The 25,656-nt window shown below is 48.4% G+C and overlaps 1 protein-coding gene across 1 annotated transcript in view; it reads right to left on the reverse strand.

Moving 5' to 3' along the window:
* LOC118832268 (plexin-A1-like) overlaps nt 1-25,656 on the reverse strand; it is a 91,326-nt gene that overhangs the window by 38,570 nt on the left and 27,100 nt on the right. The window contains exons 4-5 of the mRNA XM_036739650.1: nt 24,240-24,453; nt 14,789-14,974 (exon numbers count right to left, since the gene is read on the reverse strand). Coding sequence (XP_036595545.1) covers nt 14,789-14,974; nt 24,240-24,453 — 400 coding nt within the window. The remainder of the gene's footprint in view (nt 1-14,788; nt 14,975-24,239; nt 24,454-25,656) is intronic.

Genomic DNA, 25,656 nt, shown 5'->3' on the forward strand with positions numbered 1-25,656 from the left:
AGAGGCTCAGGGGCCACAGGTTTCACCAGACTACCCAAGGGATCCATAATACAAAAAAAAAAAAAAGGTCAAAACTCCTGATCTAGACCAACAGATGTGCAGAAGGCAAAACTGGGGCCCAGAGAAGGGGAACCACCTGCCTGTGTCATCGAGGGAGGAAATGGCAACGCTAGGATGATAGAATGAGTACACTATATACGGCCCCCTGCCTCAGTACATAAATCCAGCTGAAGTAAATGCTGTCGTGCTTTAAAAAGGGACTGGAGCGGGGGAGAAAGAGGGAGAGAGGGAGGGCAGAAGGAAGAGAAGGAAGGGGAGAGATTCAAACTCAGGGAAAGGGAAAGACAAGGGGAAAGGAGAAAGAAAGGGAAAAGATAAGGGAGGGAGAAGAAGAAGAGAAGAGGGAAGAAAGAAGGAAAGGAGGAGGGAGGAAGGACAAAGGGAGGGAAGGAAGGAGAGGACAGAAGGAGAAAGGGAAATAAAAAGGGGAAGAATGAATGAAGGAAGAAAGGACGATAAGTACAAAAGGGGGAGAAGGAAGATAAAAGGAAAAGAACAAAAAATGCTTACTAGAGAATTCCCTCCATTTTCCCTAAGGTTACAATAAGGTGAAGAACAGCTTTCCCAATCAATAGCAGCCACCCAATTTGCATGCAGTGCATTTATTTCCTGGCAGAGTAAAGGCTCATCAGTCAAGCCCAGAAGGCCAGAGCCGGAGCCTGGGGAGGGGGCAGGGCAAGGCACAGGACTTCCTCCCTCTGGCCAGTAGGGAAGCCCAGCCTCCTGCCCCTTGGCAGGGCTGACCCCAGGGACTGGGACTTTCTGGAGAGAAGGGCCCAGACAAGACACCAAGGTGGTCCGTCCAGCGGCATCCTGGAGAGGAAGGTCAAGAAGGCAAAGAAGAATCCCTTCTCTGGTATTTGATTCTGTGTCATTTGAGAGGCCAAGCCAGTGGGAGCCTGAGAGCCAGGGGCAAGGGCAGAGGAGTTACAGGGAGGCCAAATCCATTCAGTTCTGACTCTCCCAGGTTCCAGCTGAGGAATGGGAGGCTTCTTCAGGAAGGTTTTCATCAAGAGTCTGGATGACTTCTGCCATGCCCATGGTGGTGGTGGTAGGGACCCTGAACGTCTTCCCTTAGTTCAATTCAGCAGTTAATAAGCCCCTACTATATGCAAAGCACTGTGCTAGGTCACAGGAATAAAGACCAAAATATTGAACAGACTTGCCAAAGAACCTGCCCACAGAAAAGGATTAAGAAGACAAGGAACTAAGGGGCAAATAAAGACAGGCTTTCTGTAGGAAATGGCATGAGAACCCCGCACAGGAAGCTAAGAAGCCAAGGCCTGCATTTCAGGCCTGGAGAAACTAGTGGGGCAAAGGGGCAAAGGTGGAGGGATGGAAGCCAGCCTGCCAAGTTCTGCCAACATCCAGCTGGCAGACCAGCGCCCTGAGATATCAGAAACGAGCCTGGAATGACAGGTTGGAGCCAAGCTTTAAAGGCTAGGAACAGACATCTTCTCCTGGGGCAATGGGCAGCCACAGAAGGCTTTTAAGCAAGGGAATGACGTCATGAAACATGTGCTTCAGGAAGATCATCTTGGCAGCTGTCAGAAAGAAAGCATTTATTAGGCTCCTGCTGTATGCCAAGCCCTGTGACAGACCCTGGGGATACAAAACTAAAGAATGAAACAAGTCCTACTCAACTAGCTTATACTCCAACAGGAGAAAGTAAGGCAGCTTGTTATACAGTGGGAGAAGCATGATCCAGACTCGTGATGAGGCCAGCTTGTAACACTCTGGACAAGTCACTGCCCCTTCTGCATCCTATTTACCCCAGGATCATAAGACTTAGGACTAGTCCACTTATCCAATTCTTCATTTTACAGATGAGGAAACTGAGGCCTCCAGGATTTGAACCCAGATCTCCAGACTTCAAATCCACCCTAGGAAACAAGGCCAGGAAAGCTCTTTGTGAACCTTAAAAGACTAAAGAAATGCCAGCTCCCTACCCCCATTCTACATTTACTACTGATATGGCCAATGGGCTTACGTCACTTTCTGGCATCTAATAAATATAACCAAAGACCAGGTAAAAATAGAGAGGCCTGGGATCCTTTCCAGGTCCTGGAGTTTTCTTCTGCATGCCCCAACTTCCAGTTTTTTAACTCCCCCCAGAGTTGCCTCCCCCTCCACCCGTGTTGCAGCCAGTCACCAGCACACGCCTTGGTGCCTGAGGCCTGCTGGTGATCAACAGCAGACAAGCCCAGATGGGTTAGGGAGGAGAAAAAGGGAAGGTGGGGGGAGGAAGAGATGTGCCCTCACTCCAGGAAGGGATTCTGGGAGCCAGAGAACTCCATTCCACCACCCCCTTCCTCCAGCCTCCTCTCAAGGCTGTCTCATTAGCCTGACCAGCTCCCAAGTGCCGGGAGGGGGCCCAAGTTGGGAGGGGAGGAGGCATGAGGGGAGAAGAAGAGGCTGATAGGCATCTCTGGCCCTCAGCTGTCAAGGCAGTTAGTCTCTAGGGCTGCCCATCAGAAAGAATCATTAATAGGGGGGGGGGGGGGCCGAGGTGCAGGGCATAGCCCATAGCCCAGCCTGGGGGAAGGGGGGCCAGGGGATTCCTTAGGGGAAAAGAGAGGTTTCTAACTGCCCAGCCCACAGCCCTGTGGCCCAGCTCCCCTAGAGAGAGAACAATGTCTGGCTCATTGTTTCCAGGCCCAGTGAGGTCTAGGCAGGAAAAGAGGACAGAAAACCAGCAAGCATCCATTCCTCATTCCCCCCACACACATTGTATCTATCCTGTCAATAAGAAAGAGGCAGCCTGCTTCCCAGCACTCCCTCCCACCTTCCCACCCCCCACCCCAGGGGGCAGGGGTCCACCCCCACCCTCCCAGAGCCAGATGGGGTTTGGGTTCTTCGGCTCAACCCTATCAAACAAAGTGGGGAGGGAAGGACGACCCAGGGAGAAGTCGAGAGAGGAGAGGAAAAGAGAGAGGAGGAAAGAAGAGAGGAGAGAGGGGAGGAAAGGGGGAGGGGGAAACCAGTTCTGCCAGCACAACAAAAGGGCCTTGTAGGCCACAGACAGCTGGGGAGAGGTCCCCCTTGTCCGCCTGGGGCTCTTGGCTCCAAACGGGGCCCAAAAGAAGGCAGTCAGGCACATGATGACCATATGAGAGTCCCTTGCTCTAGCCCTGGGGGGGACATGAGGCCCAAGAGCAGCTGGCTGGGCCCTGGCTCAGGGCCTTTCTCCCCATTTCTTCACTGAGCCCTAAAAAGGCTAGGATCCCATAATTCTCATCCCAGAGTCCATGGAGGTAGAAGTGAGAGGAGTGTGCATTCTGGGTACCAGGTGGGTCACAGCCTGTGCAAAAGTGCAGAGAGGGGGAATCAAGGTCAGGGTTTTGAAGCAAGAGACAGAAAGGTATCCTCCTTCCCAGGCATTCACCACACCACAAGAGCACGATTATATTAGCAAATAGCTAATCGTTCTAGGCCAGGCTCCACCACCACCTTGCTGTGTGCCCGTGAGCTAGTCACTGCCCTCTTTGGAGCAAAGATTCCTGCTTGGTATAAACAAAGGGCTTAGAACAGATGCCCCTAAGACTTCTTCCAGCACTAACATTCTATGGGCTACATCTCTACTTAACTTTGCTGCCACGACCTGAAGGCTTGAGCATTCTCATAACTATGGCTTAGGGAACCGGAGTTCCCCAATTCACAATCAACATTTACAGATAGTAAGGGCAGAGGGAGAGGGGGTGTGTGCATGTGAGACAGAGAGAGAGAGTGCGCACATGTGCGTGTGCGTGTGCGTGTGTGTGTGTGTGTGTGTGTGTGTGTGTGTGTGTGTGTGTGTGTATGTCTAACAGACATAGGGGGCGGGGGGAGAAGAGAGGAGGAGAGAAAGAGCGGGAGAGAAAGAGAGGCGAGAGACAGAGAAAGGATAGAAAAAGAGAGAGGGACAGAGAAGAGAAGAGAGGATAAAAGGGGAGGGAGAGAAAGGAGAGGAGACAAAGTATTTATCAACACTCAGTATATTCCAAGCGCTAGACTAAGCACTGGAACAACAGAGACAAAAGTGAAATTCTTTTCCCTTAAGGATTTTACATCCTCTTGGGAGAGATACAGATGCATCTGAATATATACAAAATACATACAAGATGAATATGAGGTAACGGGGATTTGGGGAAGGGCACTGGCAGCTCAGATTGGGAAAGACTCCATTTCAATACAAAGTGACCCTGGAGCTGATTCTGAAGGGAGCGAGGGATTTCAAAAAACAGAAGTGAGAAGGAAAGGCCTTGCAGGCATCATGGGCAGCCGGTACAGAAGTCAGAGGAAGGGCAATCAATGTAGCTTCACTGGAAGGTCTTTGGTGGAGGAACAGCAGACAGCCAATTTGGCTGGACTGAAGAGTCCATGAAAGGAAGTGATGTCTAAGAAGGCTGGAAAAAGTAGGTTGGGGCCATGATGTGAAGGGACTGAAAAGCCAGAGCAGAGGGTCTGGACACCAAACATTCACACCCCAGCAGATGTGGAGCCAAACAAACTCCCGCCGAACCAGGCAATCGATGATTGAGCCACAGGGACCAACTCTGTCCAGCCCTGGGGAAGGCTGTGGCTAATGTCCTTCTGGCTAGATCGCTCCCTCCAGCTCCTCAGCCCAGCCTACTCCTGATCCACGGTCTGCCTGCTTCCTGAAATGGAGGGACTTTTTCCTCCCTTGGTCCAAGTTGTGTTTATTCTCTTGGCTACCCAAGAACTCTGTCCTCTGCAGGGTCCAAATGATTTCTCAACTAAACTCTTTTGTCTAACTATCCCCCACCCTTCTCGTAGCCTGGAAGCCTCCCAGGATCCCACTGTTCTCTTGAACCAAGAGCAACCCAGTCACTCCATAAGAATAAGGAGACTTTGGTTTAACTCCCAGCCTCTGTCATCAGCATACATACAAGGGAGACAGAAACTCGCCCATCCATGACACAGCACAGACTCAAGCTTGCTCAGGGAGTGGGTGGGATGGTGGCAATCCACCGTGGAGAGTATCTGCAGACATACACAGCTCCCTTTACTTCAGAACATGAACCCATCTACACAGAGCAAGATGTGGTGCCAAAAATACTGGATATATTAGCAAAAGACCTGGGTTCTAACACCAACTCTTCATCTTACTTGCTGCATGAGCATGGGCAAGTCATTTCTCTGGACCTGGTCTCAACTGTCAAATGAAGGTCAGGCTCCCTAGACTCCCTCACGTGGAGGTTTTGAGGATCAAATGAGAAGAAGTATACTTTCTGAGAGTCTCAGGAAACTTGAGTCCCCCGGGAATAATGGAGGTGACATTTTTATCACTACTGTCCAAGAGCTGGCAAGGGCATAGAGACCTGGGCACTTGTGGCTACAAAGTCTGGAGTGGCTGGCACTACTACCCTGCATGCTCCTGGCACCTCGCCTGGCCTCCTGCTCATTTGTGGGACAGAGGGCAGCCTTGTACCCTTCAAAAAGGGTGACGGGTAGTTCTGGCTATCAAGAACAGAGGCCAGAGGTGAGTTCCAATTTGATTAACAAGCCCCAAGGGCCCAAGTGGCCAAGCTCAGCCCAGCCCAGCCCCCAAAAACAAATCCACCAGTGGAGTGAGATTTAGGCAGCCTAAGGAGCCTGACCCTAAGAGGCCACAGGTCTTGGCACAACCACAAGTCAAAATCATAACGCTTTCAAGATTTAACGGAAGCAATTCTAAGCAGACATTGTGCGTGGCCACGCCACACTAATGGCCTTAGTTTCCTATTCTGAAAAATGAGATTTAGACTAGATGATTCCATTATCTCTAACATTCTGTATTCTAAAATGCCTCCTAAATCTGACAATTTATGTTCTAAAAGCCATCTCAGATTTGACATTCTATGTCCTATGTCCTAATATTCTATGTTCTAAAGACCCTTCTCTATGTGGCTTTCTACATTCTATATCCTAATATTCTATGTTCTAAGGTCCCTTCCAGTTCTGATGTCACATGTTCTAAGTTCCCTCCTAGATTGAGCATTCTATGTTCTAATGTTCTATGTTCTAAGGCACGTCTGCAAACAATGGTCCAATTGTACCTATAAAGGTAAAAATCATTCTTAGCACACAGGTCTTAAAAAAAAGCAGGCAACTCCAGGCTGTAGTTTGCTGACCTGTGTCCTCCGGCAACCTTCCAGTTCCAACATTCCTTGGTCTAATACTAAAAGTCCCTTCCAGATCTGAAATTCTATTTCAAAAATCTCTTCCAGCTCTGACCACCAAAAAGCTTTTGGTCTCCTCTGTTAGATGCTCAATCCCTTCCCTTCTCTTCCCACTCCCCTCCCCGCCCCAATACTAGTAACCAAGTATGGAAGGAACAGAATTCTGGCAGATCCTGGGGAGGTAGATCTGAGGCACTTCCAAGGTGGCCAAGTGCCATCCATAACAGACAGTCAAGTCATCAACAAGCATGTATTAAGTACCTACCATGCATCAGGCACTGTACTATGTACTGAGGATACAAAGAACAAAAACGAGGAGCCCAGACTCTAACGGAGAAGACAACAGGCAAGCAACCACGTACAAACAAGCTATTTACAGACAGACGGGAGAGCTAATCACAGAGGGAAAGCACCAGCGTTAACAAAGGACCAGGAAAGGCTTCTGGTAAAAGGCAGGATTTTAGCAGAAGCGTGGAGGCAGCTGGGGAAGCCAAAAAGTGGAGAGGAGGAGGAGGGAGAATTCCAAGCCTGGAGGGCCACAAGTGGGGACCAGCAAGGGAGTGTCATGTTTGGGGGACAGCAAGGAGACCAGCGTCACTAGCAACATGCCACTTCTTGTCTCCGTGACTTCGGCAGGGCAACTCTCCCGAGTGTCTCTGACGTATTCCCTCCTCATGTCCATCTCAGAGAAAGGCTCATTTCCTTCAAAGTGTAGCTTGAGCATCATTACCTCCTACTAAGGCCTTTCCTCCCCTCCTCACGACCTCCCCCCAAAATTACTTTGCATTTATTTTGTATGTACTCATGCCTATATTTTCTCTCCTGATAGAACGCAAGCCAACTGAGGGCAAGTACTGTTTGATTTCTATCTCTATATCCCCAATGCCAGCACATAGTAGGCATTCAATAAATACTCAATTGGTTGGTTTCCCCTGGTCACTCTAGACTCTTGGCCTTTTTTAAGTCACAGACCCCCTTATGGTAAAGAGGCAATGTCTACAGCCCCCTTCTCAAAAGCATGACTTTAAATGCAAAAATAACACACAAAGGAAACCAATTAGGATTTGTAGTTATCAAAAGAGATTTTGAAAAGACAAGTTTGTAGACACCACCCCCCCAATTAAGGATCCCTGCCTAGAGGAGCTATGACAAGACTAGGCTATCTTTGCTCCAGGCCCCCTCCCATGTCTGTCTGTCTGTCTGTCTGTCTCTCTCTCTCTCTCTCTCTCTCACACACACACACACACCCCAAGAAATCCATATTCTCCTCCAGCTGAAGTTCCTTATGACCCTGGTCCTTCACCGAGTTCCTCCTTGGCCCCTCTTTGTTCTCTGGAATCCTCAACATTCGGCCTCTTCTGGAATCGGGAGGGGTGTATCCCAGCTGCTCACTTGTTGCTGTGGTTAACACAGGAGTCAAACACAAACATATCTGAACAAAGGACTTCCCAGAGGCAACCAGAAGATATCAGAGATTTAGTTCAAAATCCAGGGGAGAACAATCATGATAAGTAAAAAGAAGGTCCCTGGACTCACATAAGTCACCCCGCCTCAAACCCCATAGAAATCCTCCCCTAGAAAGAAAGCACAGAGGCGAGCTTGGCTCACCAGGCGACCTTGGCCTGAGCGCCGAGTCTGATAGATGGCTGCCACTTAGCCAGCTTGGGGCCTCACCACCTCTCACCTGGGAGGCCTGACACAATAGGTGTGATTTCTACGTCCTTGCAGTGGATAGAGCTTTGGCCCCAAAGCAAGTCAGACAAGGGTGCAAGTCCCTGGCTTTGAGCCTCTAGGCAGGTCGCTTAACCTCTCAGTGCACGAGGCATCTCTTGAAGACTAAGATGCAGAGCTGTGCCCAGCTACACTGGTAGAGGGAGTTCCCTCACTGAGAGTGCCTTAGAGCAATGGAACCACCCTACACACATGCGTGTATAAAATTTTACAGTTGGTAAATCACCGTCTATAAAGTTTGCAAAGCACTGTCCTCCTTGTCAGTGCAGCTAAGGAAATGGAGACCCAAAGTTCAACCAACTGGAAAATGGGCAAGATTCAGATTCAAAGTCGGGTCTTCTAACTCCTCATTTGGGCCCCTTTCCTTGCCATGCCCTCTTTTATTACCGTCAGCCTCCCCAAAACTACTTCATCACCCCCACGGGCAGAACCAGGGAAAAGCCAGGAATTCAATCCGCCGGTGTGGAAGAAGACAGAGTCCACATCAAAGAAAGGCTGCTACTCAAAAATTATGTTCAGGAGAGGGGTGGAGGGCTGGGAATCATGTACCTGGCACCTGGCAAAAGAGAACTCTGAAGCCCAAGGCTCCCTTTCATTGGGCAAGGGCTTACGGGTGGAGAGCTGGGAGGATGGATGGATTTTGGAGGAGAGTCACTGAGAGGCTGGGGGAGAAAGAGAAGGGACAGAGAACTGGGTTCAAATGCTACCTGAAACTTAGCATCTATGGGACCCTGGGCAATTTACCTACCTCCCTGGCCCCCAGTTTCCTCCAGTACAAAACATGGACTTTGGCCTATAAGAGCCTCTGAGGACACATCCAGCTATAGAACGTTCTCATTCCAACCTCTAGGCAAACAGCTCAGAGCCAGCAGGGCTCAGACCAGACTCAGCATCCTAAGGAGTTTGCCCCCATGACAGTAATTCACTCTACAAGCTTGGGCAAGTCCCTCCTTTCTGGAGATTCTGTGTCCTCGGCTAGGATAATCGCTAATATTTATGCAGCGCTTCTAAAGTTTGGAGAGCACTTGATACATTATTAGACAGCTAGGCGGTACAGCAAACAGAGCGCTAGACACGGAGGCAGGACGTCCCACATGCAATCCCACCTCGGGCACTTAACCTTTGTCTGCCCAGTTTCCTCACCTGAGAAATGGAGGCCATAGTGCCCAAACTGGCTGTTGTGAGGATAAAATGAGGCGACACTTGTACAAAGCTCTGAAAACCCACAGTGCTGCTGTGGTTACTACTACATGGCCTCATGTGGTCTCCACAGCCGCCCTGTGAGGTGCGTGGTATTACCCCCATTTAACAGACGAGGAAATTTAAGCTGAGTGATTTGTCCAGAGTCACACGGCTAATAGATGTCTGAGGAGAGACAGAAATGAGTGCCCTGAACAGAGCTCACCATCTACCTGCACTTCTGCCCAAACTTTGCCTAGGCTTGGAGTACCTGAACATCCCACACTAAATTTTTTTTTCACTTTCTGGAAGTCTTTCAAAGACTACCTCAAAATGTTTCCTGCCCTCCTCCTCCCAAAAAAGCTGAATATGAGTTGTCTTCTCTGCCCCAACCCTCCAACACCTTAGCTCGGTCCTTATCACCGGCAGCTGTAAAGCACAATTTAGGTTGATTTCTTTCTTATTGGCTGGGCTGGGATTCTGTCCTATGTAATTCACCTCTGTATCCTCCTCAGTGCCTAGCAGAGTCCCTTGCCATAATAGGAGATGATCAAGAAATCCATGAATGAATGAATGAATGAACAAATGAATGTTCTTCTTTCCCTTCTCCCTGGCATTACCTGACCGGTGACCTCAGATCCTGGCTGCCTTCCCCTAACATTCTGTGGTTCAGCTGAGATAATAACCTGGTAGAAGCCATTCCAGGCAGCCTGGGTGTGACCCCAAGACTTCCAGCAGAAGGGAGAGGCCTGGGAAAACTTTCCCAAACACTATTGGGGGGCTACTCCTCCTCTAAGAGGGATGGGCAGAGGCCTCACTCCCAGACCTTAGGAAAAGCACTGAAGAGGGAGAAAGCTAGGAAGAGAAAGTGTGAGAGTGTGAGAGTGTGTGTGTGTGTGTGTGTGTGTGTGTGTGTGTGTGAGAGAGAGAGAGAGAGAGAGAGAGAAAGTGTATGTCTTAGTTACAACTACTCGATGAGTGAATAATAAATATATTTATATATTATATAAATAAAAATGGTCCCCCCACCTTGCAAAAACAAAACCTAGTTATATAACACACACACACACACACACACACACACACACACACACACCACTCCCTCCTTTCTCTCTTCTCCCTTCTGTTAAATATAAAATACCAAGCTTTGCTTAAAAGTCAGAAACCTTTTCAAAGTGTTTAACAAAATAAGCAAGCTGGTTGTCCAGCCGCCTCTCTGAAGTAATTCCCCCTGAAACAGCGCAAGGAGCTAGTTCACCAATGGGCTGACCTGTTTGCAGATGGGCATTTCTCTGTGCTCAGGCCTGTGCTATATGATCCACCTCTCCCTGCTTTACAGAATCAAACATAAAGAGCTGACTGGGGCCTTCAAGGCCAACTGTCCCACCTTCATCATTTTACCTACAAGGAAACCGAATCCCATGGAAGAAAAGTGATTTGTCCAAGGCGGGTCACAGAGGAGTAATTTGTACCCCTTGCCCCTGAAACCACAGGCAGACACTTTCCTCGGTGCCACAATGCTAGAGAGGCTGCTAATGCTACTGAGTCATGGGAAAACAAGTCACCCTGGATACGCCGATCTGTTACTGCGGAGGCTTGCTAAGGTCTGGACCTCTCCTTTTAAGGACTATTCCTCTAGGCTCCCAGTTCCCTCAGGTAGCCAAGTCCTTTCTGTTCAGAGGAAAGTAAGAGTCATTGCATCCACTGATTTAGAAAATTCATAAAGACAAAAAGCTACTAGAAATTTAATAATGATTTTAAATGAATTTGTAGTTTATTAATCCCAACAGCATCGACGTACATCTGACAAATAATAATAAAAGTGCAGGTAAGTCAGACCTATCTCATCTACAAAAAACATGTTGGCTTATTTATTATCCTGAGTCATCCAACGAGAGAGGGACCTCTCACAATAGCTCAGCACCCCCCTGGGGCCTCAGCCCACGTACATGTTGGATTGATTCTTGATGCCAAGGCCCTCCCCCAGGGGCCTACATATAGCTTGCTTGTACAGAGGTATTTGAGAGCTCCTTGAGAAAGGTTCTGTCTTTTGCCTTTCTCTGTATGCCCAGGGCTTGGCACACAGTAGGTCACTTAATAAATGTCCACTGACTAACAAACACTGGACCAGATCCTATGTAAGGTCCCTACAAGGCGCTACGATCAATCTTAGAAGGCACTTTTCCTCAACTATAAATGAGAGGATTTGACTAGATGGTCTTTCCATCTAGATTTCTTCCAGTTTTAATCCCTATGATTCTAAGTGGAAAAAACAAAACAAAACCAGGGCTTGAACTAGATAGAGTGCTGGGCCTGTAGTCCAGAAGACCCGAGTTCAAATCCTGCCTCAGACACTTAGTAGCTGTGTGAACCGGGGCAAGTCACCGAACCTCTGTTTGTCTTAATGCACTGGAGAAGGAAACGGCAAACCACCCCATTATCTTTGACAAGAAAACACCATGGACGGTATGGTCCACAGGGTCAAGAAGGGTCGGACACACATAAACAACTGACCAAATGATGGATCTCTTCCTGCTCTATGACTCAGTCGCCTCCTCTGAAAAAGAGACCACCGATGTTCAGGCAAGTAGAACCGGGACGTGACAGCCCACACTTCTGTGAAGAGGAAGGGGCAATGCCATAAAGTATAAGACATGGCACCCAAAAAGAGGGATGGACACGCCCTCCCTGCGTAAGGGACAGACCAAAGTACATCTAGGCCTGAACTCCTTACAACTGCGTGGTCGGGGATAAGCTGCAGAATCCCAGCCCTGGGATAGTTCCAAAGGGCAGAGTGAGGACCGATGGGAGAGCCAAGTAACCAAGAGGCAGATTTCCGCTCGGCAGAAGGGAAAACTCTAACAACCACAGGCAGGCAGCAAATGAAAGGGCCTGACTTGGCCCAGAAGCATTCGAGATGTGGGATAGTCACCTGTCAAGGACAGAGTCATGTTAAAACTAGAGGAGGTCTTAGAGACTGCTCAATCCAACCCCTTGCTTCTATAAATGGGAAAAGGGGAGGTAATAAGCATTCATCAAGCACCCGCAATGTACCAAGCACTGTGGTAAATGCCTCACAAATATCTCATTTGAGCCTCACAACATCCCTGGGAGGCAGGAATTATCACTATCCCCCTTTTATAGTTGAGGCAAACAGAGGTTGAGTGACTTGCCCAGGGTTACACAGCTATTACATGTCTGGGGCCAGATTTGAACTCGGGTCTTCTTGACCCCAGACCTAGTGCTCTGTCCACCAAGGGACCAGGTAGTAATCACACAACTTGTTCACTTAGCATATATGGGACCTCGGCAATTTTCCTCATTTTATAGATGAGGATAAGGATAAGATATCTTCCAGTTTTAATCCCTATGATTCTAAGTGGAAAAAACAAAACACAACCAGGACTCGAACTGAGGGCCTCTTGACTCAGTGTGCCACAGTGAAAAGTGGACTGAATTTGGAGTCCAAAGACCTGAGTCTGAATTCTGTCCTTCATCACTATTACCTTGGGAACTTGACTGATCACCCCCACCCCCATCTCGGTTTCCTTATTGGTTAAGAGAGGGTGTTCCATAGGTACCTCTGGTCCCCTACACAGCCTGTAGGCTCCCAAATGCCACCTACGGCACCCAGCAGAGCACAGAGTAAGGACCAGAAAATCTGAGAGCCAGGAGAGATGGGAAAGGCCAGCTCACTCAACTCCCGTGTTTTACAGAGAAGAAAGGCCCAGAGGGAATGGATGGTGAGTGAATGAATGAACAAAAGAGCAAACTAAAGGGAAAAGTATTTATCAAGTGCTTACTATGTGCAAAGCTTGGGATACACACAGAAAAGACAGCCCTGCTTCCAACACACTAATGGCTGAGGCTGGGATAGAATCAATTTCTCTACCTCCAAATCCAATATTCTTTCATTAGAGGATGCCAGCCAGTCAGGAAACACTTATTAAGCACCTACTGTATGCCAGGCAATCTTAAGCGCTGGGGATACAAGGAAAGACAGATAGTCCTGGCTGACAAGGCACTCTAGCTCTAACGGGGCAGAGGACCCAGACAGCTGGGTCAAAGAATATACAGCATGAACTCCAACCAGGAAGGTGTAATTGTAGGGGACATCTGAAGGAAGTCGGGAAGCTGCAGGAATGTGACGATTCCCCTGTCACTCAGGGTGTCAGGGAGGATGACTCTTGTCACTCCAAGTTCCCAGGACAGGGGAAACATGGTGCCTTGAGGATGGTTCCCCTCCCCCCACCTTCCTCCTCCTCCCCAGCACCTGGAGAAAAAGGGGAGAGGCTGGCTGCCTGGCCACTGTTTCCTGGGCCTATTCCCATAAGAACTCTCAGAGTTACCTGGCCCTGAGGGCCTCAGGAAGCCGGGCCCCACAGAGTCCAGTCCTGGGTTAGTCAATTAAGGAAGGAGGCTTTGTTCCTAAACTCCTACAGTTCTGCCAAGCCCTGGGAGGTGGCGCCGGGATACAGATCATCCCTCACCTCAGGGAGGGGCCAACGAAGCCAGAACAGAGAGAGAGAGAGAGAGAGAGAGAGAGAGAGAGAGAGAGAGAGAGAGAACAATCCAGGCTCTGCTCCCAGCCCTGCCCCTGGTTCATTCACCAGGAGACCTCAGGCAAGTCACTTTCCAGCCCCAGACCTCCTCATTCCCATCTGAGCAGTGAGCTGGAGGAAGGAGCCAGCAACAGGATGTAAAGGCCTGAAGTTCCCCTGCAGCCAAACAGACCTGGCCCCACTCTACACTCCAGGCGTGGCTCCAGCCATGCTCCCACAAAAGGAGCCAAGGCATCCCCCAGCATGCCTCCCCAAACCAGGGAGCTGACAGACCTTTGGAACAACAAAAAAAGCTCTGACCAACCCTCCCTCTAGCAAGAAAGAGACAGACCCTCACCCCAGACACATGCCCCTATACGCACACAGAGCCCCCATACACAATGCCCCTATACACACACAGCCCCCTCCCATACACAGCGCCCCTATATGCACAGAGCCCCATACACACATACCCATACCCTCAGACAGACGCACACAGCCCTGTATGCAAATACCCCAGACAGACACATACACACATACATAGATATAGTCTGACCAAAAACCTTGAGCACTCTCAGCAAAGACTTTTCAGGGGTTTGTTAATTCCCTGACCGACCCCGCATGGTCCACTAGCCTCCTGGGCTTGTGTGGCAGCTCCAGACTCAGAGGACCCGGGTTCTAATCTCACCTCTTTAACTTAGTGCTACTGCCCTGGTCCTCAGTTTCCTCATCTGTAAAATTAGAGGCCTACAGAAGGTGGCTTCTGAGCTCCCTTCTAGCTCTAAATCTATGTTCTGAGGGGCGCCCAGGTCACGCAGGGGGCCAGGAAATGTAGGGTCTTTAGAACCCATCTCCCACCCAGGAGCCCGGGATTATAGAAATGGTCTATCTAACCGCCCCCTTTCCTTTAGAGATCAGGCTGAGGGCAAAGAGAGACGGTATGTGAGGGGCTGAGGTGGGATCCAAACTCCTTTGACTCCAAATCTGGGGGTCGTCCTGCTGTAGCACCCCAAGATGGAGGAAGATGGAAGCTCACTCTGAGCCCCACCCAACAAGCTGGGTGCCTTAGCACCCAAAGCCACCTTCTGGGACTGGGCCTGTGCCCCCTACACTAACCTTGGCCCATGCTGGCTCAGCAGCAGAGCTAGGGAGAGGTAGGGGGGCGTGGAGCCGGCAGCGGCTGGAGGACAGCAAAGAGCTGCCTCAGCAGACACCCGATCTTCCAGGGGAGCCTCCGGCAACCAGACCCGCCCGTCCTCTTCAGCGGCAGAAGAAAGCCGCTCTCCTCCCTCTCCCAAGGCACTGGGACAGGGGGAAGGTAGGAGCAGGCTGGGTGCCCAAGGAGCCTGGAGGGGGTGGGGCTGGGGTTGCTGCAGGTACCCAGAAGCACCCCCTGGAGGGCTGGGGCTGCTCCCAGGTACCCTGAAGCACCCCCTGGAGAAGCTGGGGCAGGAGCTGCTGCGGGTACCCAGAAGCACCCCCTTTCTTTCATGATGTTCACCTACCCCCCTGCCTCTCGTCACATGAGAACCTGCCTCCTCCAGGAAGCCTTTTCTGACCACTCAGCAGTAGTGTTCCAAAAAGCCTTGTCCTGGCTACCAGGTCAGGTTACCAAAGTCAAAACTTAAAAGAGAAAGAAAAAACCCAGCCATAACACAACCCGTCAGTGAGACACAAAGCAGTTTCTGTTATAAAACAGCAGGCAACCCTATTGCCGGGAAACCTGGTCCCAGCTAAGCCACTGTCGCTGCATGACATTGAGGAAGCTGCTCCCCGCTCCTGGGCCTCAGTGTCCTTATCTGTAATAAGAGGCTTGAACTCGATGAGCTCCCACTTCCCTCCTTCCTGAGCACCTCTTGGGCAGGAACTTTTCCATTCTGCCTTGAAGCCCCATCACTTAGAGCAGGATCTGGTGTACACTGTCATTTCGGTTTCAGTCATGTCCAACCCTCCGTGGCCCCATTGGGGGTTTTCTTGGCAGAGATACTGGGGTGGTTTGCCATTTCCTTCTCCTGCTCATTTTACAGATGAGGAAACTGAGGCAAAGAGGGTGAAGTGACTTGCCCAGGGTCACACAGCTAGATAAGTGTCTGAGGCCAGATTGGAACTCTGGAAGATGAGTTTTCCTGACTCCAGGCTCAGCGCTCTGCGCATTCTACCACCCAGCACCCCCATCTGGCACACAGCTGGTGCTTAATAATTACTTTTTGATTGGCTGAATGACGGGCTGATTCCTCTCCTGCCACTCTCTGATCCTCCTCCAGCCCACACTGAAATTCCTGTGCTGGAATCTGGCTCTGTTTCTAGTATCTACTCCACAGAATCTACACCACTCAGGGGCCAGAACAGATTCTTTAGCCCCCAGGTCCTTCACCTGGGGGCTTTGGAGTTTTAGTATTCTGATAATACTAGTTGATAATACTAGTTAGTATTTAACTATTTGTATTAGATATTTAGTATTCTGATAATACTAGTTGATAATATTAGTTAATATTTTGTATCATTTATTTTGATAATACTAGTTAGTATTTATTTGTACTAGATATTTAGTATTCTGATAATACTAGTTGATAATACTAGTTAATCTTTTGTATCACTTATTTGTACTAGATATTTAGTATTCCGATAACACTAGTTGATAATACTAGTTAATCTTTTGTATCATTTACTTATTTTGATAATACTAGTTAGTATTTATTTGTACTAGATATTTAGTATTCTGATAATACTAGTTGATAATACTAGTTAATATTTTGTATCATTTACTTATTTGCATTAGATATTTAGTATTCCAATAACACTAGTTGATAACACTAGTTAATCTTTTGTATCATTTACTTATTTTGATAATACTAGTTAGTATTTATTTGTACTAGATATTTAGTATTCTGATAATACTAGTTAATATTTTGTATCATTTACTTATTTGCATTAGATATTTAGTATTCCAATAATACTAGTTGATAACACTAGTTAATCTTTTGTATCATTTACTTATTTTGATAATACTAGTTAGTATTTATTTGTACTAGATATTTAGTATTCAGATCACAGCAATCCAGAATTTGATAATACACTCCACTATAAATGTATAAATGGTTCTCTTTGTGATCCATGAAATCCATAAGATTCCAAAGGAAGGGGGCCATAGAGTGTGAAGGGGAACAATGTGTAATAAGGTGATGAAAGAAGGCGGCCCAGGCTGGAGCCCCGCCAAGCCCAGACTGGCTCAGGAGGGGGAGGCAATCTGCTGATGGTGGGGGGGCGGTTTGGACAGTAATAGCAGTAGGTCATATTTCTGTAGCTGTACTGTTTACAAAGCGGCTGGCTTTTCTGTCAATACTTTAAATTGTCCAGAACTCAGAGGAGGGACTAGGCTTCGATTATCTTTGGATCCCCAGTGCCAAGGCCAATACGTTGCCTATAATAGGTGCTTAATAAGTGTTTGTGGGATTCGCTGTGCCCCAGGGGGTAAGCCCTATCCACCCACACTTTTCACAACACCCCTATGCCCTGAGTAAACATTTTAATGAGTTGCTGTGGCCAAAAAAAAAAAAAAACCAAAAACTCATCCCCAAGTGGCCAACCTTCTCTGCATTTTGCTGAGCCAGTCCTTGGATAGTGCACATATAATATAATCGACTGCTGGGCTAGTTCTCATAACAAAGCTATACCTAGGGTGATGCCATCAGGGCTTTGTGCCAAGGCACTGAAACAAGATGGGACAGGAAGAACAGAGGTGAAACTTTCTCTCATTAGTGGTCTTCTATCCCTACAAGCCAGTCCTCTGAAGCAAACCTGACCCTCCTGGGGCCTGCCTGCCCCTAACTCTACGTGAGTGTTGGGCCAGAGCAGGAGGGGGTGGGGGGGTGGCCTCTACACCATCTCCCACTAGAACCAACTTAATTTACTCCTTTCTAGCTTTGGTAGAATTCCAGAGCTCACTTTTCCCTAGCAGAGACCTTGAGAACTCAGGACACAATCAGGCACCAGAGGGGAACTTTAGTAGTCAGTCAACAATCATTTTTTAAGCACCTACCACGTGCCAAGCACTGTGCTCAATGCAGTGGATACAAAGAAAGGCAAAAAACAGTCCCTGATCTCCAAGAACTCTAATGGGGGAGGGTGACAGGGGAGACAACAAGCTTAGACAACGATGTACAGACAAAATCAAAACAGGATAAATTGAGGAGAATTTCGGAGGGAAAGAAGGTAAGAGTAAGGAGGACTGGGAAAGACTTTCTGCAGAAGATGAGAAGGAAGCCAGGAGCAAAGATAAGAAGGGAGAACATTCTAGATATGGGGCAACAGCCAGTCAAGACACTTGGAGTCTGGAGATCAGTGCCAGGGTGTGGTTGTATATTATCATCACCATTCTAGAGATGAATAAATTGAGGTCTAAGGAAGGCTTCAGGCCACAAGGTTTACTACTTGAGCCCATACTTAAATCTAGGGCTCCCAATCCTCAGTCTAGTGTTCTGTCTCCCCACTCCACCTTGGCACCGCCCCCCCTCACTGAGAGTTCTGGCTCCCAGCTCTGGGGAGAGTCGAGGTAGCCGTCAGGCACAAATGTGGCCTTCACCATGGCCTCTCTGCACACCATCATCATCATCACCTCTATCGTCATCATCACCATCACCATCATCATCACAGGCTCCCCTCCTCTAGGCTTTCAGGTTTACAAGAAGCTTCGCTCTCAAAGACCCTGTGAGATAGGACCATTCTACAAGTATCTTTTAGGGATGATCACCCTGAGGCCCTGGGAGATGAAATCACCTGTTCACAGCCCACAGCTAGAAAGTCCTGGAACAGTGATTGGGACTCAGGACTCCTAATTCTAAGTCACCTCTATTAAACTGTCTCAGTGTAGAAACCTGATTGTCTTTAAAGGTATTTCCATAGCCCAGATTTAGTCTGTATGTTGTATATACTTACATGTTACTAGGTTGTTTCTCATGACAGAATATAGGCGCCGTAAGGGCAGGAAGCATTCTGCTTTTTGTCTCTGCCTCCTCCTTGGCCTGCCCAGCTCCTGGCACACAGTAGGCATTTGATAAACGCTTGTTGACTGATTGACTGAATGACCTCCAGCCTTACTAGGGCTAGCCCAATCCTGACCCAGAAAAGAAGACTTCTCTTTGTGGAGAGGGAAACAACGTACACTGAGGAAAGAAGCGGCTGCCAGCCCTATTCATTTAACTGTCGGCTTTTTAAACTTTTCTAAACGCTTTCCCCTCAGTCATGATTTTGGCTCCTCTGGGTGTCTCCATTCCACAGATGGTGAACTATCCACTACACACGGTCATGAAGGAAGTTAGTGGCAGAATGGGAACCAGGAGAGCTGGGTCTTCTGATTCCCAGTCTGGCATCCTGCCTGCTCGCTCCCCCTGCCACACACAAGGCCACAAGGAGCAAAGCTCAGGAAGGAGGATGGTCTTTGACGACCTCCTCCGCAGTCCCTTGGGAATCCCTGGAGGGTCCCTGGGAAGTGGGATCCCCCTCCAGCCCCAAGGGTGGAACTTCCTGCCCAGAGACAAAGCTTAAGCCCCTGCTCCGCCCTGTGTGAGCTGGAATAAATGTGGTGTCTGTTTACAGAGGGCCTACACAGCTGTAATTATAGAAAATATGTTATGATAACACAGGAAATCCATGCCCTGTGGAGATAAAGAAAGAAACCTCACTAGAATCACATAATACTCTTTGCTGATCACCACTCACAGGGAAAGATGGCATGGAAGAAGGGGGTGAGGCAGAAAGGGGTCACGGCAGGTCCCCAGGAAGCTGAGGAAGCAAGACCCCTCCCTTCCTACCAGCCCTTCCCTGTGCTATCTGGGGGCTCCCCAGGCCCTAAGATCAATCACAAACTCCAACGTCATTAATATGTCCCAGCTAAAATGCTGTCTTCTCCAAGAAGCCTTTCCCGATCCCCCTTAATACCACGGCCTTGCCTCTGGTGATCAGCTCCAATTTATATGCTGTCTGCATCTTATTTGGACAGAGTTTAGCAGGTCATCTCCCCATTTCCAGTGTGAGCTCCTGGATAGTAAGGGCTATCTTTTGTCTCTTTTGTCTTTCTTTACATACTAAGCACAGTGCCCAGTACACAGTAAGTGCTAAATAACCACTCATTGACTGAAGGACTAATAATAACAGGACACATTTATATTGTGCATTGGGGTTTATAAAGAGCTTTCTTATCTACATGATCTCTTGTCAAAGTGGAACATCCCACTACTTGCACATAGATACTACTCACAGAACCAGAGGCCTAGGTCTGCCCCAAATACACCCTGCTTACTCCCATCTCTGTACCCAGAGCCAAAGAAACACCAATTTAGAATTGGAAGACACCTTAGACCAGCTAGGGACCTGGTGGCAGAGTACATAGGGCCCTGGGCCTGGAATCAGAAAGATCTGAGTTCAAATCCCACCTCAAACACTTACTGGCTGTGTGTTCCTGGGAAAGTCGTTTAATCTCTGCCTCTGTTTCCTCATCTGTAAGATGATAAGGATAGCACCTACCTCCCAGGGTGGTTGTGTGAATCCAATGATCACCTGCACAAAGAATAACTGCAAAGTGCTTGGCACAGTGCCTGGCACATAGTAAGCAGTATAAAAATGTGGGCTATTGTTATTACTATCTGCAAAAGAGGCTAACTTCCCTCAGGAAGCCGTCTCTGATTTCCCCAATCTTTAATGACCTTCCCCTTGGAGCGTATAAACACTCTGCTTTGCTCCTGTCCCAAGCACACTACCACGTACCAGGTACCCTATGGCAGGCACTATTGTGGACTGGAATGATACCTTAGTGTCTTTTCCTCTCCTCCAGACACTGTCCTCCCCAAGCCCCCAGCAGATGATTTACCCAGAGTGGGTACTGAAAGTTCACAGAATAGATTTAATCCAACCAGCTTTTAAAAAACCAAATCACAAGATGCGAAGTTGGTTCCATCCATGATGCTCCTTCCTTCACTGATCTCTCTCATCTTTGAACTCCTATCCTTCGGGGTCTGTCACCTGGCACCAGTCATATGGCACTTAACAATACCAGAGGTCCTGGTATCCCAGAGCAAAGATGAGGGGGAACCAAGGAGTAGAGGAGTCTGGCCTCGTTTCCACTGAGCTCCTCCTCTTCCTCCATCTGGCCTTCCTCTTTGTCCAAAGTCCTCACACCTAAACATCCCTCCCCACTCCAACACCAAAACTCCTCCTCAGCTAAATGTGACTCCCATTAAGGCAACAAGTCAGAGTAACTGAGGGACAGAACCCTTCCTAAGGGGGGGGAAGAGAGGGGGGACTTAAAAGACTCTTTGGTTGTAAGAATATACTGGAGAGGGAGGCCAATATTTTCGAGGGGACAAAAGGACTTCAGGTGTTTTTTGCCCACTGTGGCCAACTCAACATTTATTAATTTCCTACTGCATACAGAGCACTGTATTGAATGCTTGGTAAGATATAAAGCTTGTATAAGTCAGTCGAAGGGCCCACTATGTGCAGGCACTGCAAATACAAAGAAAGGCAGCTTACATTTTCCTGGGGGAGGGGAGTCACAAACAGTTAATTACAGTATATATCATTATATGATCAATCAATCAACAAACGTTTATTAGGCACCTACTATATGTCAAGCACTGGGCATGCAATGACAAAATAAAGGAATAATCCCAGCCTTCAAGGATCTCATGTTCTTTAAATGCATCAGAGACATACAGAGCAAAGCTCTCTCTACCTGTGGACCAAGAAACATGATTTTTCATGGCAGCAGGCATCAGCACAGACTTCCAACAAGAGGTGACAGTGAAGTCCCTCAGTTCACTCCTTTGTAAAATGAGATCTCCAGACTAGAGAACCTCCAAGGCCCCTCTCAGCTGCAGATCTATGATCCAGCTGAGCTGAGCCTTAGTGAACGGGCAGAGGACACAACAGAACTTGAGAACAGCTTCTCCACAGCGGGAGAATGAAGGGGGAATTGGGGGCCAGACAGTGGTCCAGTTTGGCTGAAATGTAAGAACCAATATGAGAAAAGGTTGAAAGGGAAGGCCTCCAAGTCCAGGCTAAGGGGGTTCAACTTTGCCAGGTGGGCAGTAGGGAGAGACACGAGATGATGTGGTATAGCCACTCTAGGAGAGACTGGCAGTTCCGTCCAAATGCTTTCAGAGGTGATGGCTGTGTGGGATGGTTTGCTGAACTGCCTACTTCCTTTCCTATCTCTATTACAACAGAAGATTCATTGGCTATATATTTGGGAATGAAGGAGATGCTTTGGATACCTCCCAGCTACCACTGAGCCCTGGCTTAGGGGTAATGTGTGGCCTAGGCAGTACCCCTGCTGGGGACAGGGAGGCAGGGAACCCCAGGACCTGAACCTTCTCCATTCATCAGCACTCAGCTCTAACCAAGGTGCTTCCCCCTTCCCAGGATAGAGCCTCTGCCAAGTCTGCAACCAGCATAAACACTCCAATTCTTCCTTGGGCTCCTGCCTTTCCCCACAGGGATCTGTGACTCTCTCTGACGGATTAGGGAAGAGACCAAGAATACACAGTTATTGGGTAGCCAATGGAAACCCAGTAAATATTAGCTAAGGAGGCGGATTCATTTCAGGCAAGGTGTGGATCAGCAGCCCAAGCAGAGAGAGGAGGAGGGCAGCCCATTCTTGCCTTGGCCCGGAGCAAATGCTAAATCTTCCCAAGGCAACAGGAGTTGGCAATGCTTGGGAACAGATGTGGATACCAGTTCTAGTAGGTTCAGAACAGCACCAAGGGGCTGTGCTCCCCATCCTACTCCCAATGTACATTCCACTAGTGAGAGATTCCAGGGTATTATTTATTCAGTCATTCACTAAGCCGTTATTAAGCACCTACAACTTACCCTGTGCCAAGGCACTGGGGAGATGAAAAATTTTCACAGAACTTAATCTGGGGGGAGGCATAAAATAATGAAAATATAACGTAATTATTTGGGGCTGGATCCATGACTTCCTTCACGCAGGAAGTAACACTCCCACCACCACCAACTCCCTCCAACACGTCTGTGATCCACAGTCTTAGAGAGGTGCCTGCGACCCTGAGAGATTGATCGGCCGGCGGCACCCAGCCAGAGGGTGACTGATACTGGCTCTCAGTCTACAACACGAGGCTGCCAGAATGAAATACAAATACGTACATCCTGGGCCATGCAAGCTCTCATTCATTCACACCTATCGCAGTACTTTAGTTAGAGCCAGTGGGAGGCCTTTTACCTCAATCCAGTGCCTTCATTTCATAGGCATCTGTGGCTTGGTGGAAAAACCACCTGGAGGTCTGGGTAGAAATCCCAATTCCACCAAGGACTAGGAGTACGACCTCAGGCCAGTCACTGGGCCTCAGTTACCTGGTTAGTAAAACAAATAACACCTGCAGCCCCTACGTGTCTCACAGGGCTGTCGTGGGGGTGAATCAGACACAGAGCACACTGCAAGTCTGACATACGGTTACTACGATGAGGGTGGCAGAGATGCCCAGAGAGGGACTATTCCCAAGGTCACACAGCTAATTTGGATGCCCAGGCACTGAAGGGCTGTGCTCCTGAAGTCATCCATTAAGCACACAACAAGCGATTATGACGGTTTACTAGAGACCAGGCCCTGTGCTTTGCTCCAGAAATACAAGTGCAAAAGCCCCCTCCCTTCTAGGCATTTACATGGCGGGGGGAGGGGTGCAGAGTGATACAACACGTCTCGGATAAACCCCTATATGGGAGCCAAGTGAGGAGGGGGAAGAAATGTATAACTGGAAAAGCTTCAAAAGCCTCGGAGGAAGGGTGCACATGAACTGAACCTTGAATCAAGCCAGAGGCAGAGGTGAGGAAGATCGGGGACAGATGTGGGAGAGGGGCTGCCACACCTGGGGAACAACAAGTTAGCTAGTTTGGCAGAAAGGGAGGCTGCATGGTGGGGGTGTGGAAGGGAATGAGCATTTACTAAGTTCCTACTATCTGCAAGGCACTATGCCAAGCACTTTATAAATATTCTCCAATCATCACAACAATCCTGGGAGGTATTATTATCACCCTCACTTTACAGCTGAGGAAACTGAGTCAGACGAGTTAGGTGACTTGTCCAGAGTCAGACAGCTAGTAAATATCTGAGTCTGGATTGGAACGTCATAACTCCAAGCCCAGAGCTCTATCCACTAAGCCACCCAACTGTAATCAGTCCGTAAAGAGAGGCCGGAGTGACGTTGTGAAAGACTTTAAATGCTGAACGGAGGAGTTGGAGTCAATAGGGAGCCACTGATGCTTCTTGAGCAAGGGAACAGCATGGTCAGAGCCATGTTTTCATAAAATCAAGTGAGTAGCTATGTGGAGGATGGACTAGAGCAAAGGGAGACCGGAAACTGGAGGACTGACTGCACAGTCAGTCAACAAGCCTTCAGTAGGTGCTTCTTATGTGCCAGGCACCTGCTAAGTGCTGGGGATACACGGAAAGAAAGATAAAAACCTAGTGCCTGCCCTCAGGGCACATACGCTCTAGGGAGAAAAAAGAGCTACTACTAACTAGATCCCGGTAAGATAGACAAGGAATACACACCAGGCAGTCTGAGAAGGGAAGTGAATGCAACAGTAGCAGTTATTAGAGGCAATGAGGGTCTGAACGAAGGTGTAGGCTGTGGGATTGGGCAAAAGAGACTCAAGAGATGCGATGCCAAGGCCTAGCAACAGACAGGAGACGGGGGCTGAGGGGGAAGAATCCCGGATGCTTCCATGGCTGGAACCAGGGGGACTGGAAGAATGACCGGTGGGGCCTTTGCCAAAAACAGGAAAATCAGGGGTTGGGAGGGAGGTTCTAGGAGATCAGGAGCAGTTTTAGATAAAGTGAGTTTAAGATAATATTTGTAAAGTACTCAACACAATGCCCGGCACACTGTAGGCATTTACTAAATAAATGTTTGTTCCCCTCCCCCAAGGGACATTCGGGTAGAGATGTCCAACAGGCAGTTGGTAAGGCTGGACTGAAACTGGGGAAAGACTGGCTGGACCTTGAGATCCGGGAGGCATTTCTGGAGATTTCAATGAATCCACCATGGCCTCTCTTCTCTGAACCTCAGCTCCCTCATCTCTACTAAGAGGAAGTTAGACTCGATAATCTATCTACGGAATGGAAACTCTGATTAGGAGGGAATGTAATGTGGGGCCCTAAAATACTGACCTTTGCCCTAAGGGAGGGAGGAGGGAGATAACGGGAGAAGGTAAATGGAGAAACCAGCCTGGAATTTCCTCTGAGGTATGAAGAAATCCCTCTGTGGACCCAAAGGGAAGCTATGTAATTGGGGAGGGGGGAGTGGAAGGGAAGGTCTTTCTACTCCCTTATCAAGGCAAGGTCAAAAGGCAAGGAAAACAACCCAAAATAAAGAGAGCTTCATCCAGGCCAACTCCAGAGATGAGCCCCAGAAAAAAAAAAAAGGTGAGTCAGTGAAAGGGGTCAACAGCTAAAGAAGAGCTAAAGAAGAGCAAGCCCAGCTGCCTTCCCATTTCTAGGATCCCAGAGGCACCTCCTCTGATCACGGGCTTTTCAGACTCCTCGTAGCTCTGCCCTCTGGATTGGTACTTTAAATCCCTCTGTATGGATGCATGTTTCACTGTAATTACCAACAGTCTTCAAAAAATCCTTAAAGAGGGAGGTTTGCTATTTCGCTCAACACCAACATTCAACAAACATTTATTTAAAACCTGCTACGTGTAAAAGTCCTGTGCCTGGCACACATATTCACTAAATCATTCAATTCATTCATTCATTCATTCAGCAAATATTTTCTGAAGCCCTCCTGTACAAAGCCCTATGCCTAACATGCAGATCCATTCAATTCATTTATCCATTCATTCATTCATTCAACATCTTTTATTAAAGCCCACCCTCTGCAAAGCCCTATGCCCGCTACACAGATATAGTCAATCATTCATTCATTCAACAAATATTTTATTTAAGGCTCTCCCTGTGCACAAAGATT

Source organism: Trichosurus vulpecula, chromosome 9 (genome assembly GCF_011100635.1).
Source record: "Trichosurus vulpecula isolate mTriVul1 chromosome 9, mTriVul1.pri, whole genome shotgun sequence".
Classification (NCBI taxonomy): Eukaryota; Metazoa; Chordata; class Mammalia; order Diprotodontia; family Phalangeridae; genus Trichosurus; species Trichosurus vulpecula.